This window comes from Apaloderma vittatum, unplaced genomic scaffold, assembly GCF_000703405.1.
Source record: "Apaloderma vittatum isolate BGI_N311 unplaced genomic scaffold, ASM70340v1 scaffold16383, whole genome shotgun sequence".
Classification (NCBI taxonomy): Eukaryota; Metazoa; Chordata; class Aves; order Trogoniformes; family Trogonidae; genus Apaloderma; species Apaloderma vittatum.
This window is the reverse complement of record NW_009708803.1, coordinates 33,978-53,492: the sequence shown is the minus strand read 5'-3', so window position 1 is coordinate 53,492 and position 19,515 is coordinate 33,978. Positions and strand designations below refer to the sequence as shown.

The 19,515-nt window shown below is 40.9% G+C and overlaps 1 protein-coding gene across 1 annotated transcript in view; it reads left to right on the top strand.

Annotated features, from left to right (window-relative positions):
• Window positions 1-19,515, top strand: part of LOC104271878 (DENN domain-containing protein 1A-like) — a gene marked incomplete at both ends in the record, with an annotated part of 102,486 nt that overhangs the window by 55,022 nt on the left and 27,949 nt on the right. The window contains 2 exons of the mRNA XM_009866693.1: window positions 16,366-16,435; window positions 17,549-17,629. Of these exons, the coding sequence (XP_009864995.1) occupies window positions 16,366-16,435; window positions 17,549-17,629 (151 nt within the window). The remainder of the gene's footprint in view (window positions 1-16,365; window positions 16,436-17,548; window positions 17,630-19,515) is intronic.

Genomic DNA, 19,515 nt, shown 5'->3' with positions numbered 1-19,515 from the left:
GTTCCTTTGCACGGGCCTCAGAGAGCAAGGGAGAGAGGGCAGGCAAGCCTCGTAGCTAGAGCCTTGACCTTCTTTCACAGAAATTCTGGTTTCTTACAAGCTTGAACTGTCGCCGAACAGTTCGCTTCCTCTGCTGCGTGAGACAGGAAATTGATCTAAAGTGGCTCGGAGAATGTGAGAGCGCCACGGCTGGGGTGCGCAGGGCTGGGAGGGTCTCCTGTAGTTGCAGGCATTTTGCTTTAACTTGACATGTTTATAAAACAGTTTACATCTTAAAACTTTAGGGTTTTTACCCCTGCTGATTTGCTTAAGCAGGCACTGGCTTTTATTTTCAGTTACTTGTCAGAATATATGTGGAAAAGTGATGAACCTAGTGAAAAGAGAGCTTGACATCAATTAAGTTTAGCTATCTGCTTTGTGTTTCGTCTCTCGGATCTACTGTTTCCAGTATAGTTTTGCCAAACTTCCTGTGGTTTTTCTTTATTGTCCTTACAAGTTTTATAAGATAGAGATGAGCTATTTAAAAATACTGTTCCAGGAAAAGAGGAATAAAATTCTGTATTGCATCTGCTCCTTTGTTGTCTTCCATTTTCATCTCTGCCATTAAACATTTTTAGTCTCTGGAAACTTATTTCAGTAAGCCTGTAGGACTGTCTTATGAGCTTACCTTGCTCAAGTACCTTTCAACAAATTTTGAAGCGTCTCTCAAGTTGCATTTTCTTTCTGAAGCTATACTCTCTGCAATACTGAATGAAATACACTTATTAAAATAGTCTTAAAAAATAAAGAGCATGTGATAATGCATTTTTGCTGTCCCATCATTAAAAACTTCTGTTGAAGTTTATTTCTAGTTGTTCTTGGTCCTCTTGTTGATCATGAGTGAGCACAAACATTGATCGTGTCAGCATGTTGTGAGTCTGTACTTCATAAGAATGTGCATTCATCTGTCTGTACACGTGCAAACATACCACAGAATCACAGACTGGCCTAGGCTGGAAGGGACCTCAGAGATCATCTAGTCCAACCTCGCTGTCATGGGCAGGGATGCCACCAAATAGAAGAGTTTTATTATATAAGAGTTTTTTACGTATTTTTATATATAATTCCCTATCCAAAGACCTGTGTCAGAAACCAAGAAAAGTCTTAAAGAATCCAGTTGTTTCTACATGAGACTTGTATTTTCTGTTTGATTAATATGTGAAAAAGGTGTACAGTATTTCCTCTTGCTTTTTGTTTGTTTTGGTTTGTTTTTTCTTTGGAATTGTATGCAACATCATAGTTGTAGCAGTAGAAACGCATGCTGATGTTTGGAGTTTTAAGATTGAAGCTGAAAGGAGTCAATTCCACCAAACTCATAAATAGTGAATTCTTATTTTCAACTAGACGTAGTTGATAAATAACAAGTCAATAGGGAATATATTAAATGACACTGAGTGAAAGGCTTTGGAGTTTTCATTGTGCTGTCAGTAGGTCTGCTAAAGGCTTTGCTAGCTGAGCTTGAAGTTTTAAAGCATGGTTGACTTGGTTTAAATATTTTCCTTGAAACTTAAATACGGTAGAACCTTGCTAATCCGCACACCTCGTAATCACAGACACAGAAATGGCAAGATCCACGTATGGCTCGGCAGAATGGACAGGGCTGGAGTAAGGTTTCGTATTTCTAGTCTTCATTGTTCTTAAATATCCTGCAGTCTGCTCGCTGGGCTAAACTCTGTAATTCATCACCATAGCAAAAAAACCCATCATAACAAGTTACTTTTTTCTTTTTCCAGTCTTTTTACCCTTTTCGTTTCACTTTTATATACATGCCCAAAATATTACTGATTTGTGCCGAGTCCTCTAGTCGTAGCTGCAGATGACCTGATGTTGATACAAATGAATGGAAATCTGAGCTCTGAATGCAATGGGAATGAGAGAGAAAAGACAGAAACGTTACAAGTTTTGAATTCTGGATTTTTCTGTAATGGCAAGTGCTCTGGAAGAGACAACCAGCTTTCTAGGTAATGGAAGGACACTGATTACAGTGCCTTTAAATGAATTGAGATTCTTGGCTTTTATTCTGCCTTGTCATGCACATTTTCATTCTTGTTTTCTGTGCACTGGTGACACATGCCTCATGGCTGGAGTCGGGGACAAGAAGTCTGTACTGCAGATGCTTTATTGTATGTGATCAGCAGGTGATGTGGTTTGAAGCAAAAGTTCCTCTCCATTTTTCCCTTACCATCCGCTGGTAATTATTTATGATCATCTATCAAGTTTGAGGGGTTTTTTTGATTACAAAAAAGAAAAAAAAATCCTGCTGTTATATTATGAAATGTTAGCTCCAACCAGTTTGTTGCTCCCCCTGCCCCACTCTGATAAGGTGCTTAAGGACAATCAGTTAAGCTGTACCTGGTCAGCTCCTGTTGGGACGGGTACTGCAGGTCTGGGATCTGGAGTGAATGTTGAATGTGTAACAGGATCGTTGGTTCGTATTAGGAAAATATTGTTTCCCACTGAACTTCCTATATGAACGAGACCTGCTGATTGATAACTGCATACAAGAGCTGTACAGCAAGAGAAAAAGGTATTTTATGGGAAGAAATAAATATTAAAAGTAACATTTTCAGTAACCAAATTTAAGTCTCATCTTACTTTTAAATTTGCGAAGTATATTAATAGGAATAATTTATTTGGCTGCTCTTCAGCCATTTATTAATTGTTCCTACATGGTGTTTGGCATCGGAGAAATGATGTTTGGATTTTTCCTTTGCCCTGTATGTGTGTACATACACATCATTATTCGTAGTTGGAAGTTTCAGTGTTGTCCTCAACACTGGTATTTAGTGCTGTACGTGTGGATTTTCATACCAAGTCTGAGCTGTGTACTTGCATTAATTCTGTAGCGGGATGAAGTTTACAGCACTTCTGAAGTTAGCAGCAGCCAGAAAGTACAGGGAGTTGTTTACAAAAGAGTCCCATCGATTCTCCTTTTCTGTGGAAGCATTCAAGCAGCAAGACCTGCACAGTCTGTTTGGCACAGTAGCCGCTCTCAGCTGGCCCCGTGCCCTCCTGCTGTTAGTCGGGCAAAGGATGTGCCAGATCTCAGATTGTAACGGAGCAGAGCCTGCTTGCAAATCTGCTTGTAGTTAGCCTGGGGCCTTTTGGCAGCAGACTACAGCCGATTGATTTAGTTGCAATCCTTTTTCCTTAATATTTTCCATCTGGCCAACAATGACCTATAAAGACAGACACAAAACAGAGTTTGAATTATGAGGAGCGTAATAGTAAAACGCTTCCAAATCTCACTCTAGAACCTGCACCAGTGGCTCGCGGCTGCTGCGTAGCCAAGGGGGGGTTGTTCTGAAGCCGCTGTTGCAGCAGTGCTGATAAGAAAAAACATTGTGGTTCCATTTTGGTTAAACTCTTAATGTGTTTCCCTTCTTGCTGTTTCTTGCTTTCTGTTGATCCCGAGCAGAAAATGAAGTTGGCCCAGCGTAAGCTTCCTTGCCCGCTTCTCTTGCGCGTACTGCCGGGGCTGAGTCGCGCTGCCGCGTCAGGAGCTGCGCGAGGGCAAGGGATCCTGGAACAGCGATGAAGAGGACAGGGGAAGGAATGAGAATATGGAAATGAGTTCAGTGCTCTCGTCTTGCTGTTCTGGTTTCGTTGTCATTTTAGTACGCCTTTAGGTAATATAGAGTTGCAGCCTCCAATTTATTGACATTATCTTGCATCATTGGAGTTTCGTGACAGATCTTGTGAAAATGTGAAACAAGAACAATATTTAGTTTAAGAATTATAATGAGTAAATACACAATGTAGTTAGTTATGACTTACCTCTCTCAACGCTGTCCTTCTCAGAACCAGGATCCCTCAAAGCAAACCCACCCACCTTCCTTCTCCTCTTCCCTCTACGCTACCAGTCCAGGGCAACGCTAATTTAGCTGACTTATAGTGAATTTAAAGAATAGTGAAGGTGTGTCAGAGGAAGTTTATTGCAGGTTTTGCCAAAGCTTTAATCTTGACTGCAAGTCAAAACACTTTTGTGAAAGACCAGGGAGAAGGATCACAACAAAAAATGTCAAATGTTAGTAATACTAATGTATTGCTACTGCTGGAATTGGATAAAGCCAAGAATACAGTGTTCTAGTCCTGCTAGCTCACTGGTCTTGCCTACTGACCAGAAACCAATTTTACTTAATTAATTAGGGCTTCATGTCACACCTTCTTTAGTTGCTGAACAACTATAACAGAAGTAATTACATCATGTCACTTTTTATTACCTTTGGTCCTGGCTGACTGGCTTGGAAACTTCCATTTTAGGGCTAATACAAAGTGAATTATCACATCACCTTGGGGAAAACCCGGTTCCCTGGCATCAAAAAAGTCGGGAGGAAGTAGTTAAAGTACAAAATGAATAGATCTTCTCTTCCACAAATGGATCGCTTTTGGGTTGCTGTCTGAAGGCTTACAAAATGCATCTGTCAGGACCGAGCCCATCCTGTACTTGCTGACAGATGTGTACGGCATTCCCCCGACGAGATTACGTGGCAACTTCCTCCTTCAAAAATCAAGATGTGGCAGGAGCCCTCAGGTTATGCAGTGGTAATTGGAGAAGCAGGGGCTGTTCTCAGAGGTAGAACTGCTGAGAAAAGCTGCATGAGTTGACTTCTGCATATTGTTTCAATAGGAAATGTGATTCAGCCACACCATAATAATAGGAGAAAGCCGTGATATGGTTTTGTGGAAGCAGTGTTACCTGGATTGCGCGTGGATCTGAAATAAAAACCTTAATTTGTAACCCTGGTTGTTTATGAACACGCTCGCTAAGGAACAGATCTGCCTGCAAACTGTACAAGCGTTACTTACCGAACAGTTGCTTACCTGGGTGTGTTTTAGAATGAATTACTGTCAGTGCACCAACTTGAGTATTCAGAGAATAAAATGATTGTGGGCAATCTCCTATTTTAATCACTTGTCTAAACTGGTTGTTAGACAAGAAGTCTCATAAATAAAACTGATGCCCGCTAGCCCCTTAAAGGGCCAGAGAGGATTTTCTGTTAATTTGTGGGTCTCATTTTCAGATCTGTTGATCAGGTTCATCAGTGGTGTTTCTGCGGGTGAAGAGTCAAGTAGTATCATTTTTCATATGTTTATTTTTATATTTAAATGTCTGTTGCAAATCCTAAAACATTGTACCTGTAGTGATAGACAACCTGGCATCAGATACCATTCTCTGACTTGATCTTTAGAATCTTCAGTTCCAGGCCTGCATTCACATCTTGTACTACAAATGCTTATTTGCTGCAAGTAAAGCGATCCTTTTGTGACTAAGCCAGTTTCTCGCATTGCCAAACTATGAATTCCAAGTACCACCACAGCACTGAAATAATCATGAATTTCTCACCTGGCTCTTTCAGCTGTGGTTGAGTTTAACTTTTATGACTTGCTGCCAACTGACTTGGGGACCAAACTTTGCTTATTATTAGGAGTCATATGTACTACCGCGGAACATGTGAATGTAACTTCACGGTGATGAAGTTCCCTCCCTGTGCAAGAATCTATAAAAGACCACACTGCACTTAAGTCTGGTTTTTGGCAGTAGGAAAAAAAATGTGATTTGGAGAATATTACAGAAGAGGGATACGTATAATTGATTTCTTCTCTTTGCTACTGAAATATTCTCATTCCTTACCCCATTTTTCTCTGTATTTAATTTACCGAAAATGGGAAGAATCAACATAGTATCTTAGAACACTGTCCTAGGAGCATGCTCAGATATGAAGCTGCGTTATCCAGCTTTGCCTCTTTGGTTTTGCAATGGTGGAATGTGATCTGTTAAAATAAATGGTCTGAGCTTGTCAGTGTACATCTCCCCCGTATCAAATGTCCCGCAGGATATTTGCTGTCTGGATTTTAAAATATTTGCCTCTTACTAAATCTTCTCTTGTATTTATTCATAGGATTCTGCAAACTTTATCTGAATCAGCTTATGGTGCTGATCTATGAGACTCAAGATGTTTACCGCGTGGCATCTTTTATCAAGTAGATATTCCTTTCTGCGGCTCGGGAGTCAATTAATTCTCTCTCGCCTGTGACAGTGGGATTAGCCAGTGAAAACCCTGGCCTTCCTCCTGCGATTTAGCTAACTGATACCTACCTCCCTTAAATCTTGATCTGACAGTTATTATACTCTAAATATAATGCTGTGTGGTAGTGAATTGGTCTTCCTAGGGATGGGCATTGGTCTTACGCAAGGTTGGTGGCCTTAGAGGTGGGAATTTTTTTTTCCTCTTCTTAGCCTTTGACATAGGTTCATGGCTAATGACTAATTTGAAAATTTCTGTAGAAAAAACCCCTCTAGTTCAAGAATAAAAGGCCCTGGGAAGTCCAGAGATTGTAGGAAACACACCTGATGCTCAGCTTCAGCTTTTAAATATGTAGTGAATGTAAATATGTAGTGAAATATGTAAATATGTAAAAATGTAAAGATGTAAATTTGTGAATAAGTAGTGAATTTCAGTAGCTGAGCAAAAGTCCTTACCAGCCTTTCTGCATGGCTCTTGAACATAGAGGTGTGCAAAATTTTTCGTCTCTCCAGGCATTTATTATAATTACAGATTGTGATACAAAATATGTCCGAGTCCCGTGGCTCTTGGAGCTCACTGCAGCAGCTGTAGCACTTTGTGCGCTTTGCTGATAGGGAGCACTTCTAATTTATATCCAAAAGTTCATAATTCTACTAAAATTTCAGCTGAATCTTAGTGCTAGAGGACATGGCTCAACAAGTACGTGTGATTGGAGTCTGCAGTGAAACGGAGCTGTTTCTCTGCTCAAGGAAAAAGGGTTAATTTGCATTGGGATGAAAAGGCTGTTCAGGATCTACTATTTCAACCTGTGATAGACTTAACAGCAGTCTTTGATCCCCAAATGAAATGTGATGGATTTCAACTGATGCCAGATGTCTCAAACCTAGTGGGATCTCTGATTGTCTGCCCCATCTAGAATTCTCTCTTCCAGCACTTTCATGTGTGCTTTTAAAGGTGGTTTGAGAAGAGGGATTCCTTGACAAGCTAAGCCTTTGGAATCCCTTCTCTGTATTGTCACTTCAGTGGTGATCTTCAGACTCTCATGCTAATGCATCCTTTTTTTTTCTTTTTTTAAATGAAGCCAAATTATTTGCCAAACTATTTCATAACCAATTTTTTTAAAGTCCAGGAAATTTAGGGCCAGTATCATCTGTAACTTTTCTCTGTTTAAGGCTATTCTCTGCCCTCTTCGTGTTTGTTAATTAGAGCATTTTACCCTGACCAAGTACAAGCATTGTCCAGTGTTGGCATTAAGTGGAACGTAAGTGTTGCCGTTTTAAGTCTAAGGCTATCTGGTTGCGTTTCATAAACCTGATTATAGACTGTCAAGCACTTCAGTATCCCCATCTTCCCACCAAGTATGCTTTATGGGATATCCTTTGCCAGTAGTTTTAGTAAGAGTATGAACATGCAGTATTCAGTGTTTGCCTTGTAAATGGAAACAAACTTTTTTCTTTATGCACCTTTATTTCATGTTGCTACTTCAGTCCTCTCAAACGTGCTTTAGAAGTCTCTTTCTTGGTCTTAAACAAAAGAAGAACTGCAAACACCCCACATTTACAACTTTCTCTTTGGAAAAGGAACAAGAGACCTTGTGACTGTGCTTGGGAGTTTATGGGGTTTCTCACTTAATCTTACATCTACTAAAACCATACATTTATTTATCTATCTATCTATTTATTTATTTATTGATCTTCCAGACTTCTTGCTTAATCTTACATCTACTAAAAACATTTATTTATTCATTCATTCATTTATTTATAATGCGCTTGATCTTCCAGACTCAGTCATCCTAACACGTTAGGTTTGCGAAGGGAGGTGTACCTGCTCAGACATGCGTACATTAGCTGGGTGCAGTAAGAACTGCAGCTTTCTACTCCATGAAAGCTGTGGGTAGTAGGGGCTGTGCTGTTGTAAAGCTGATCAAATTACACATCTCTTTTCTTCAGCCTGTGCCCCAGGCTTTAGAGATGTATGTACTCTCCAAAACCTACTCACAGCTTTGCATTTTGTTTCAGCAGACCCTAGGTTCTGTCTTTTAAATTAATTCCTTTCTCTTTTCTCCGTGCGGAATAACTGGAGAAATATCACTTGGCAAGTTTTCCCAACGGTATGAATAGCTTGTGTGTTAGAAGTGAAAAATCTTTGATTTTTAAAAAGGATTGATCTACCAGAGGGAAAACAGAATGTCTCCAACAACAGACCAGACCTTAAAGACACTTCTGAAATAAATTAAACACAAAATATTGCAGAAATGATAAACTTTTAAAAATTTTTGCAGAGATAGGTAATTCACACACACACACAAAAAAAGCTTGACTGTTGAAGATACTTAAAATTTTATACATTCTAAACGATGCCTATAGTTACGTGTCTGTTAACGTACAGTCGCTTTGTTCAGAATATAGGACGTTTATGCACAGACCTATAAGCCAAAAGGTCTGGGTTTCCTGTTTTCCAGTCTGACGTGTAATGCTCCAGATTCCTAAAATACAGATTCTCTCTCTATAAAATGTTTTTCAGTGAAAGTCCAAGGCATACTTTTCATGGAAAGGCTGTTTCTTTTTCAGTTTGTAAAATTCTGTTGTTTTCTTCCTACGCAGAGCGCTCCTGCGAGAAGCAGAGGACATTGCTGCGTGCTGGCTTGATGGATGCTTCATGATGTTGCATACTGTAACACTGAAGTTCTTCTGAATTCGTTTTATTTACATAAATTCCACAGTGCAGCTGCACTGGACTTTTTTTTTTTCCCCCCCAAGGTTTTAGAGTGACCACAAAGAATCCGAGAAGGGGTGACAGCTTTGTCAAACTCGGACTTGAGTTCCATTTGCGATGTCCCAATTAGATGTTAGCACAAAGACCCTTGGAATGGTTATCTCGAGCTGCCCTCGCACTCCTTAGCTGCACTAAAATGTAGAATTGTTACATCATAAATCTCTTTGTTACAGTTTTCTGGCTTCGTGTTGTTGAAGGGATGTATTCAGCTCCTTTGAGCCGCCCTTTGTGCGAGACGCTGCCGCTGTGTTCCAAGAGCCCCCGTAGCTGTTTGGGGAGCGGTCGGGTTCAATAGTGGTATTTAGTGAACTTGGGAGTCTTTGTGCGAGTGAGACTTGCTGTAACTGCTTAGACTTGGTCACACTGCGTAGAAAAACAGGAAAGGGAATGTTTTAATTGACTTTTATTATTAATACACGGTGGCAAGTCACCAAAGTAAGCACTTTCTATTGACAATTACGTACAATTATGTACTGTTAGGATGCTCCCAAAGACAAGATGCGTAAGTTGTGCATGAGCCAGTTCTGTGGGGTTAAATAGTTCTAAAATATTTACGCGAGTCATGTGCTTAAGCTGCAGAAATTTTTCCTAAATCCCATGGGATCATGGAAGGATCACTCATGGGTGATAATCAAAGAGAAATTTATGACAAAATTGGAGAAAATGCAAAAAGAAAATAAATCCTGTGAGAGCAAGAAAAGGAAAGGATTTGGATTTTTTTTTTTACAATGGCAAAGGCACTAACAATGGATTGAGGTCTAATGCAGAGACAAAACTTCGAAATAAAAAAAAAAGCTGATGTTCAAAAAAGGCTGTTGGGTGATCCTGCGGAAGGTAAGCCTGCGTCTCATCAACATGCACAGATGTTGCTATGGAGATTTGTGGGTATGTATGTGTTTAAGCTTACAAGTGTGAGAATGTGTCAATAGACTGAGTCTAGAAAAGAGAATAATGATGTACTGAGTTCCTTAAGGTGTGGGGGAAGACACTGGAACACGTAAATGGCTGAACTGGGAATTTAGCCTACGGAAATACCCAAATGATCCCAGAGATGCCTTGCTTTTTCAACTGCATTTTGCAAAAATGCAGGAAACATTGCGTTAAAGGAATGAAACAAAGCTGAAAAAAAATCATTTATTAGTGTATTACTGCAAGGAAAATAAGAGGCATATGAAGACTCATCTTTCTTGAGAGAGGAGGAAGGATTATTTTTAAAAGTTAAGTTATTTAACTCAGTCTTAACTGTTACAAATGAAGGTGGCATATAAAAATAAAAAAATCACTTTTTTAGTGAAGGGAAGGAAAAAGTGTTTTGATGACCGTGCTTTTGCTGCTTAAGATTCTGTAAACCCGCTGAAGAGCTCGGTGACTGGCAAACATAACTTAGTTCATCATCAGAATCTGCAGTCACCACTATGAACTTAAGAAGATGATTGCTAACATCGGGAATAGTGCTGTCTGGGAGGAGTATCGTGAGTTACCAGGTGCAGGAGGATGGAAAGAAGCAATGTTAGGTTTAGGTATAAATTGCAGAGTTTTAAATGCAAGCAGTCTTAAGACAACCAGTTTCTAAAAGACTAATAGTAATTTTTGACACATCTTCCATACTCGTTTCCTTTCAAACGTGGTGGTGGGATTATCCACAGAGATGCTTTCTGAGTTCCAGATGCAAGGATCTGTCGTTTGTCCTGCAGGTATTGGCAAGTGCCTTGGGACAGAAAACATATGTTTGGCTTTGCCAGGAAGATTCATTGGGTCCATACATTGAAATTAATAGTAGTAATAGCAGTAATGATAAGCTCCATCTTTTTTTTAGTTTGTTGAATCTTACTTGAGGTTTTCATCTTGCACGTTATTCTCTGAGGGATTTCAAACGTGGCACAGGGATGTTACTTGGTGCGGACATAGAACGAGGCACACGTGCACCGATTGATACAAGTCGTCGCACCGTGTGAGCGTGAGCATGCAAGGGACGGCGTTTCACTTGTCAGACCAATGCTTTGGCACATCAGAGCCTGCCGGGCTTCGTAGAGATTTCAGGGCCACAACTAGGCACCGTGTTGTCTGTGTTTTTCATTAATTATCCAGTGTCCAGGAAGTGGAACACCAGTGTGCTTTATCGATACATGCACAAGTCGTGCTGGCAGTAGAAATACTTGGCCTGAATTTCCTCTTCCTTACACTTTTGTCAATCAGGAGCATTTCCAGTGAGGATGGTGATGGTGCATACTGTGGTTTATATAAGAGTTGAGCTCATTATTGGCACAAGTAGGTATTCTGGACCACTGTAGATTATTGTACTGAGCAAAAGGTCAAGATTTGGGAATTCGTCAAGTCCAATCCTGGCTAATACAGACAGATTTTGTGAGCCTGTCACTACAGAGAAGTGTGCCCATCTGTAAAATGGAAATGACTGTTCTGTTTTGCAAGGGAGATGGCAGTTGGTTATGCTGTTATCAAAATATATAGTATGTGTTATAAATAAATACATGTTAACAATTCCACTTCTGATCTGGTTGAGTGGAAGGAATAAAAGTTATGTGTGCTTACAGCTCAGTCAATTAGGAGATGCCGCGTTAAATGTGTGGATGGTACTCTGGTACGTGGTCTCAGTCATTTCCAGTGACAAAGATATATGTGCCGATATACAGCCTGGAACTTGTTCCAGTACTCTAGAAATTTTATGAGGTAAGGCGATGCTCATCATGGAGATTTACCTTTTTAGCAGTAAGCAAAATTCCTAGTTGCATACCATGTTTGTCTGTTTGCTGAGCCTCCCTTTACACTTGACCTTGGATGTCCATGGTGCTCGTGAGATAGCTGCAGTGATTTAGAGTGGTGCGTGCTGTAACTTAGGACTCTCCTTCATTCTCCTGAGTGCTCAAGAAATATCAAAAGAAATGATAACGGTGAAATTTTCACATTTCAAAGAAAGTATATTTATTATCAAACCTCTATTCATTAGTAATGCTTCAGAACTGGGTAAGAAACAGCTGCTTTTTCTTGAGGAAGGCATCTTTCACTTTCTAAAGAATTAACTGGAGCATGTTGCTTAAAGATTTCCCCTTTGCCGTTCTTAGAGATGTTGTGTTTTCTTATTTACTGTTGGACAATTCCATTTGACTAAATTAGTTAATGTCTTTACGTACAGGCAATCACTGTAATAGAGCTATCATCTCATTCTGTATATGATGTGCTATTGTAGCCTTTCTGCTTTATATCCATAGATACTATTTGACCTGGCTAAGTTAAAAGAGTTTGTTTCAATTAATGCTCATTGGTGTGAGTCAACTGGAGGGGGTATTTCTTATTATTTTTAAAAAAGAAAGTTGATTGTAAGCAATGCTAATAATAGTTTTATTTTTGTTTTCAAAAGCTTTTGTATTAAGGGTTTAATGAGAGTCAGAGGATCCTGGAAATCCACTCTTCTCCTTGATTTTATTAGTGGCCACTTGACTAGAGGGGATTCTGTTGGGTTGCTTTTTCCTGCATCCTTCTTGCTGGGGGGTGGCAACACAAGCACGTCTGTGCTTTGTGTGTGTGGGTCTGGATGTATATGTGTGGATAAGGGCAGTTGCTTTAATTCCAAAGTGCTTGCTTAACATTCTCCCGTGTTGGTCGCAGTCCTTTCTGGAGATCAGAAAACCTGACCTCACGTGCTGCTGGCATAGAGTAGTTTCTTCCTCGCCTGTATGGCAGCACACGAGTTGGTTAATACGCTGAAAAATCCAAAGCCCACTCGACTGCGGTACAGCGTTTTCATCCGCGCGGTAGCTGCTGTGGGGCGATGACATTTCTGTGCAGCACGACTTGTGAAGCCCCGATGGGACGTGCGAGGGCAGCGCTGGCAGCGAGCTGGCGGAGCGCCGGTCAACCCCGGCCTTCTCCGTCCCCGGCGCCTCCGCTCACTCTGCCCTCGGCTGCTCAAGGCCCTGCTTCCCGGGGCAAGTCGCTGTAGTAGAGGTGACCCTCTTTGTGACGGCAGGCGCGCTGCCCGCGGGGATTGCTGGCTCCGTTCTCGTGCTCGTGTGCTGCTGGTGTCTCAGCCTGGCCTGTCGGTGCTTGGGTTTGCACCACCGGTGCTCGACAAGCAGCGCCTTTTGGAAATGTTGGTATGTACAAGCTGCGGTGCAGCGCTGTTGTCTTGGCGTTTGGGCTGACCCTCATTGCTACCACACATGTAACTGATGATGTTTTGTACTTTCAAGGAGCGCACTAAAAAGGTGATGACATACGAGTTACTGAATAAGGTACTGTGCAACTTGTGCAGCGGAGTTTGTGCAGACCTTATGTAGCATAATAAGCAGTTTTCCTGTGCTCGTGCTTGTTTCCCGTCAGGCTGGCCTGTCTCCAGCACCGAGGCTGCATCCAGCGCACACGGAGGGGGCAGAGGGAGAGGGAAGCAGAGGGCTAAACCCATCTCTCAGCTTGAAGAAGCCTGATTCAATTAGGCTTTAATTTGATTCTCATGATTTGGGGCAAATATGCCACTTTGTGTGTGTGAGGAAACAGAAAATGAGTGTAAATTTTTAAAAAAAAATTATAAATGAGATTGCCCCTTTTATTTTTGTTTACTTCTCAACCACAATCTGATTTGTGCTTATCAGAGTCTTTGAACTTCAACTCCCTTGAAGACTCTGCAGCCTATGGCTTTTTTGATGTTGCTGGGAGGGGGATGTGTGCGCGCGGGTGCGTGCGCTCGCAGGCTGTGGTGCTCTGGGCAATTTCACTCCGGAGTGCTTCCCTTCCTTTGTTTAACCTCTGACCTGTGAAAACAAGAGTTAATCAAAAGTTCTAAGGTAGCTAAGAGGAAGGGGAAGTGTTTGGTTACAAATTAAATATGAGCAAGTCATAAGCCATAAATCTTCAGTAGTGCTACCAGTTGTGCTACTTAAGTTGCATGTGGTACAGAAAGTTTTTGGTTATAAATTCAACCTCCATTTTTTTTTTGGAGAGGGTGTTTAAAGACGTCCTTGAGGATTTGTTTTTTGTACGGAAAGAATCCACATCTTTTTCTTTTTTCCTTTTGGGAGAGATCTAGAAACAAATGCAGGCAACTGCGTTTCTTGATTTGGGTTTTTTGTTGTTTGGGTGTTGTGGGGTTTTTTTGCAACTTTAAGTGGTCACAATTTGATCTAGGAAAAGCAGAACTGTTTCACGTATGAGCAGTAAACACATGGAATAAGTGATGAAGAAAAAGTATTGAAGACGGCAGGATAAATTAGTTTTCTAACATTTCCAAAGCTTTCGGGATGAGAGAGATCCCAAATTCTGCAACGACAAAGGAAAAAGAAGAGGTTATGCTGAGATGCCAAACCATGGTTTGGAATACGTGGATTAAAATAAGAAAGAGTTAGCGTTAACCAAAGGTCAATCAATAATGCCCTTCGTTATGAGATACTAGTGAAGAGAAAAGGGAAAGGCAGCAAGGAGCAAGTCGAGCAGGACTAGGGCTGTACCTTCCCTTTTGCTGGGGGTCCCCTTTGGAGGGGTTGTGGGTGTTTTGATGCTCTGTGAATATGAGTCTTCAGGGGCTGTTTTTATTAGAATCATAGAAGCTGTTTTCTGGATGCTGAGGGAAAGAATTAAAGTTTCGTTTAGATGGAGTATTTTCAAGGCAAGACCTGTCATGTTTGGTGTCTTGCCTTGAAAAAAGAGAACTCCCTTGAATCCGTGGCGAGGTGAGGTTTAGCTGGGAACAAACAGGCCCTCGATGGGACAGGTGAGTAAAGCTTTTGAAGGCAGAACCCAGGCTGACCCTGGTTTTGGAGCTCGGCATTGTCCCGCTTGCCGAGAGCCGGGTCCGTCCTCAGCGGCAGGCGCTGGGCTCCAGGTGAGCGGCGGCTCCAGCGTGCCAGGACCTGAGGTGGCTTCCTCTCACCTACTGCTTTTATACTGCCACGCACCTTAGAGACACAATAAGATTTTAAAAGATTCTTGGTTTGAATCTGTTAATGTCGTCCAGTGAGGTCCCTGAGCAATTAAGCAGCAAATGAGGTTTGGTTTCATCCTGCCCAGGAGCTTTCTGCCTTCTTGGTTTTCTGTCTTTTCAGACTCTTTTGATAGATGCCTTGCAAGGATTTGTTTACTGGGTTCTTAATCTCTACTTAGCAGATATGTTTTGAGAGGATTTCTTGTTACTCTCCTAATGGCTTTTAGCTCTGCCGAAGTTTATTTAACTAAACAGAAAGAAAGAAACTTATCTTCAAACTAATCCTTCTTTATTGTTTACAATATAATGCCAGACTTAAATGCTGTTTAAAGTGGTAATTGTCTGTCTTTCTGCTCTATTCTAATACAGAGTTTGTAAAGATGCTTGGAGCATATTAATTTAAATGATAATACTGTCATATAACATGAAAAGTTAAGTTGCTTATCAGTGTATTTTGATAAGCTACTTACATTTTACAGTAGCATTTGCAGGCTTCAAACAAATGTTAATGATGGAGTGCCATTGACTTTATCTGTCTCCTATGTAGCTTCTCACTTCATTTATTACCAAGAGCTGTACAGTCAGGAACCACGGGGCACTCCGTTATAGTTGTCAGGATGAAGTCATATTTTATAAAACCTTTAAATCCTGTCTAACTGTATCAAAATAGAATCCATTTGCTTCAGAAAGCATCTGTGATTAAAAGAAGAATCACTTTGTGCATCACGCGAACTTACTTTCCTATTTGCTGCAGCCGAGGGGAAATTCCTTGCTGATATTTAAAAAGGAATTGAAATAAAGAACTGTGCCGTGAAAGTAGAATACAAAATCATACCAAAGCATAATGTAAAGTCTTAGCTGTGAAAAAGTAATGTAAGTGAAAAGAATGTGATTTTTCTGTGTATTTGTCTTTTAATTTTGTTTCTTTATTTCTTTTGTAAATTGAGTGCAAATTTACTGGGGGAATAATTTCTATTTGACCTAAGAGCTTGGCTAGATAGAATGATGTAATAAGATTTGACAACAGTTGAAAACTGAGATGCTGGTTATTCAGTTTAAACAATCCAGTTGGATGGGGATTTAAACCCAACGCAGCCGCCTGGCTCCGGGTTAGCAGGACCCTCAGCAGCTGCACAGAAGACTGGTTGTTCAACGTACGCTTTGGGGAATGATTGCGATTACAGATGTTGTGCCCTCCATGAACATTGCTGTGCATTTATCTCACGGGTTAAGCACTTCCATTGGATGGTACGTTTGTTACGTACGGGCGAGGAGGAGGGTGAGCTCCCAGCGCTGACTGGGCTGGGACCAGTTAGAGTCTGGTTAGAGCTGGAGCTGCGCCTGGTGTTCAGTGCCTGCAGGTGTCTGGGAGCGCTGGGGAGGAGGAAATCCTGAAGGAAGAGGGGTGCTTCAGCCTCCTGGCAGTGGTCTTCTTCAGTGGGACCTCTGATCTGTTTTTCCTAACAGATACTTACTAAGTGTCATGACCAGTGGATGCGTCTGTAGAGTAAAGGCCAGCAATCTTGGATTTATTACCTGAGATTTAGCAAGTTAAATGTATGCTTTTTCTTTCTTTTTTTTTTGTTTCAGTTACCTCCCATGGTTTGAAGTCTTTTATAAGCTGCTCAATATCTTGGCAGATTACTCAGCAAAAGGACAGGTATTATTCTAAAGTACTAACCCTTCATTTCCTTGCCCCAATGTCAAACGAGGGAGAGAAGGTAAAACCAAGATGGTTTAACAAGTGCCATGTGAATTGTTAATCTGTACGATGCAGTAATGTAGAAGATCATATCCAGCCAAGCTGAAAGCTGAAAGCTTGGCAAGTGCCCTTGAAAAATAACTACGCTTTTAAATTATATTTGGTAAAAAATAAAGTCCAAGAGTGTGACTGTGGGTCCAAGACAAGCTGATGGTTTCCCTGCAGTCACCCGTACTGTGCTGGCGTTTTGCTTACCTCAGCGGTGTTCAGCGCATCTGTGCAGTTCCCGTATTGCAACGTTTCACACGTCTTTCTTGGGTGTCTGGCCAAGTTTACTTGTCGTGTAAAGTAAGTGTAAAACTGAGCTTACTTTGCAAAATGCAGCATCGAGCCTTCAGAGGCTGTTTTGCTTTTAAATCAAAACAAAGGAAAATTAAGTCTTGAGACAATGAAAATTTGAGACAATGAAAATTTGAGCCATTAACATTTGCTTCTAGGTTTATAAATGATAATACATGACACAGAGAAATCACATCTATCATTGCAGCACCTAGCCCAGTTTCATGTATTTAAAAAGTATAATCTTCCCGGTTAGGTTGCTGCTTTGATTTGTTACCATTTAGTGTCAATAACTGTATTTTGCATTTGTCAGAATCAGTCACTTTTGAGGCAGAAGCACTTAGCATCCCATCTTCGTCAGATGGATTAAATACATTTGGCTTTATGCTAGAGACTTGTTGTTCAGGACTTGCAGTGCAAACGAGCTTGCTCTGAGCTGAGTAACTATGTAGTGCATAGCTTGGTGACTCAGTAGGTTGAGGAAATATGTAAAAATACCTATGAAAAATGTATTCTAAAAGAGTCATGTTATAAAACCCAGCTGTCAGAGGAAACTACATTTATTTCTGTTCTACTAGTCTAATGTATAATTCTATTTTCACATTTTTCTTTGCACTTGCAAGTTCTCTAAGCCCCCAATTCCACAAACATTGCCCTTCCCTCTTGGAATTAGGCTTGTTATAGCAATGCCTACTTACTGTTCCTTTTTTTTTTTTTCCCCTCTTATTTCAGGATAGTCAAAGGAGTGAGCTCCTAGAAACGTTTCATAAGCTTGCCATCCCTGAGCCAGGAACCTCTGTTCATCTCGGAGTGGTAAGTGAAGTGGGAGAGACACAAACCAAGGTGCTTTAATTTTCATTACATATCATAATAGCGGAATGTCAAAAGCAATTCTCCTTTTTGGAGCTTGGTACTCGGATGTTGTTTTCCTGTGGGGACACAGAGCTCTGAAATTATCCTTTTCACATTTGGGGCCCTCTGTTTCCCTTTCCTTAACCTCAGATGTCTTTGCAGTGCTGTTCTTTGATTGGAGGGAGACTGTGCATATTCCCCATGGACGTTTCCCACCGTATCGTCTGTGACCTGCAAGAGGTCACAGAGCAGCAACGTGACATTTATTGCCCACATTTCTGCAGAACTCCTGGACCTTGCAAGTATGCAAGGGGGACAAGGCTGGAAAGTGAACAGTCACGTATTTGTCATAGCAGCATTTTGAGTATTACCATATTTTCTGATTACTTCTCGTTCTCCCTCTAAGAAAAAAACCTCACACGAAAAAAAGGATTTATTTCATTTTTATGTCTTGTGAGAAAATTAATCAACATTGAAAGAATAGATGTGGGACTTTATTGATGGGATTGTGTTTTGAATGCACTCTTTTGGGGGTTTTGTCTTCAAATTAATTTTTGCAGAACAACCTCGGGTTCCAGGCTCTGGTGAAAAAATACTTACGATGCATGTTACTGCAGTTGCCAATTAGTCATTTAGAGTTCACATGGAAACTAGTGGTGTGTGCAGCCACAGTTCTCTTCTCCCTCTCGATTCCTTTACTCCTTCTTCTACAATACTTCTTGGCAACGAGCAGCCCACGCTCGTCACTTCACCCTGGAATGTCGGTCGACAGGTAACAGTTGCTCGGCCTTGCGAGGTCACCAGCTGGCACTGGAGGTGTCCCAGTGCTCTTGAGGCTGGCTCTTTCCGAGCAGCAGCTCTGTTTGAGGGGACGAGCTGTCTCAAACGGCAATGATCAGTTGGGATATTTCAGTTTTTTCATACCAGTGGTTTCAAGGAATGCTGCCGGTCTCCCCTTGTCTCAGACATTTCGTGGGCGATGAAGCAAGAAAGGATATAAAAAAGCAGCCAAGGGACTGTTGGCTGCGGTGTCGTTACGCATTTTATTTTGGCTGTTTATAAGCCTATTTTGGGGTCGGGGCAAGGTTCCTGTATGCAACAGAGTTGTGTATGCTGTTCCTGTATCTTTGCATTGCATCCTTTCAACCGAACTAAACCAGTGATAGATCAAAAAGCAAAAAATTATTTTTATATGTTTTGTGTCTATATTCTGCGTAGCTGTTAGACCCGCTTGCTATTTCAGGTTATAGACTGTTCATGAAGCACTGAAATGTCTGAAATATATATATGTATATATATATACGAGAAAATTGTGCCAGTTGTGGAACCATGCCAAGAATATAACAGCCTTCAAAGCTTCAGCAAGTAATTAATAATTAGCCCTAAGACAAATTGTGAAAATCTTAAAATATAAATTATATACAACATAGATTTTAAAAAGTTGTTTAGTTGCATTCTCCCCTCTCCTTCCCCAAAGCCCTAACCAAGAATCATGCAAGTTGTGCATGGTCAGGTTGGACACTAGAGTCTCTTGGAATGTGGACGATTAAAAAAAAAAAAAAAGGGATTATGAAATTGTGAGACCGATGCAGCCTGACAAAATGTGGGTTTTAAGGTGTATAGAGTGATCTAGAACTTTAGTAATATTTTTCAGGTAAGTAGGCTTAAAACTTTGGGAAGCATTTCTGGGTAAATTTCCATAATTTCACCGTTGTCTCGAATGAAAGTCACTGATGCTGTAAGTCAGCAAAGGACCTGCTCGCCACTATCTCCTTTAGTCCTTCATGCAACCTGCAGTGGCTGAGGAGGGCTGGCCTGAGTTACAGACTGCCTTGGGCTTGCCTTGG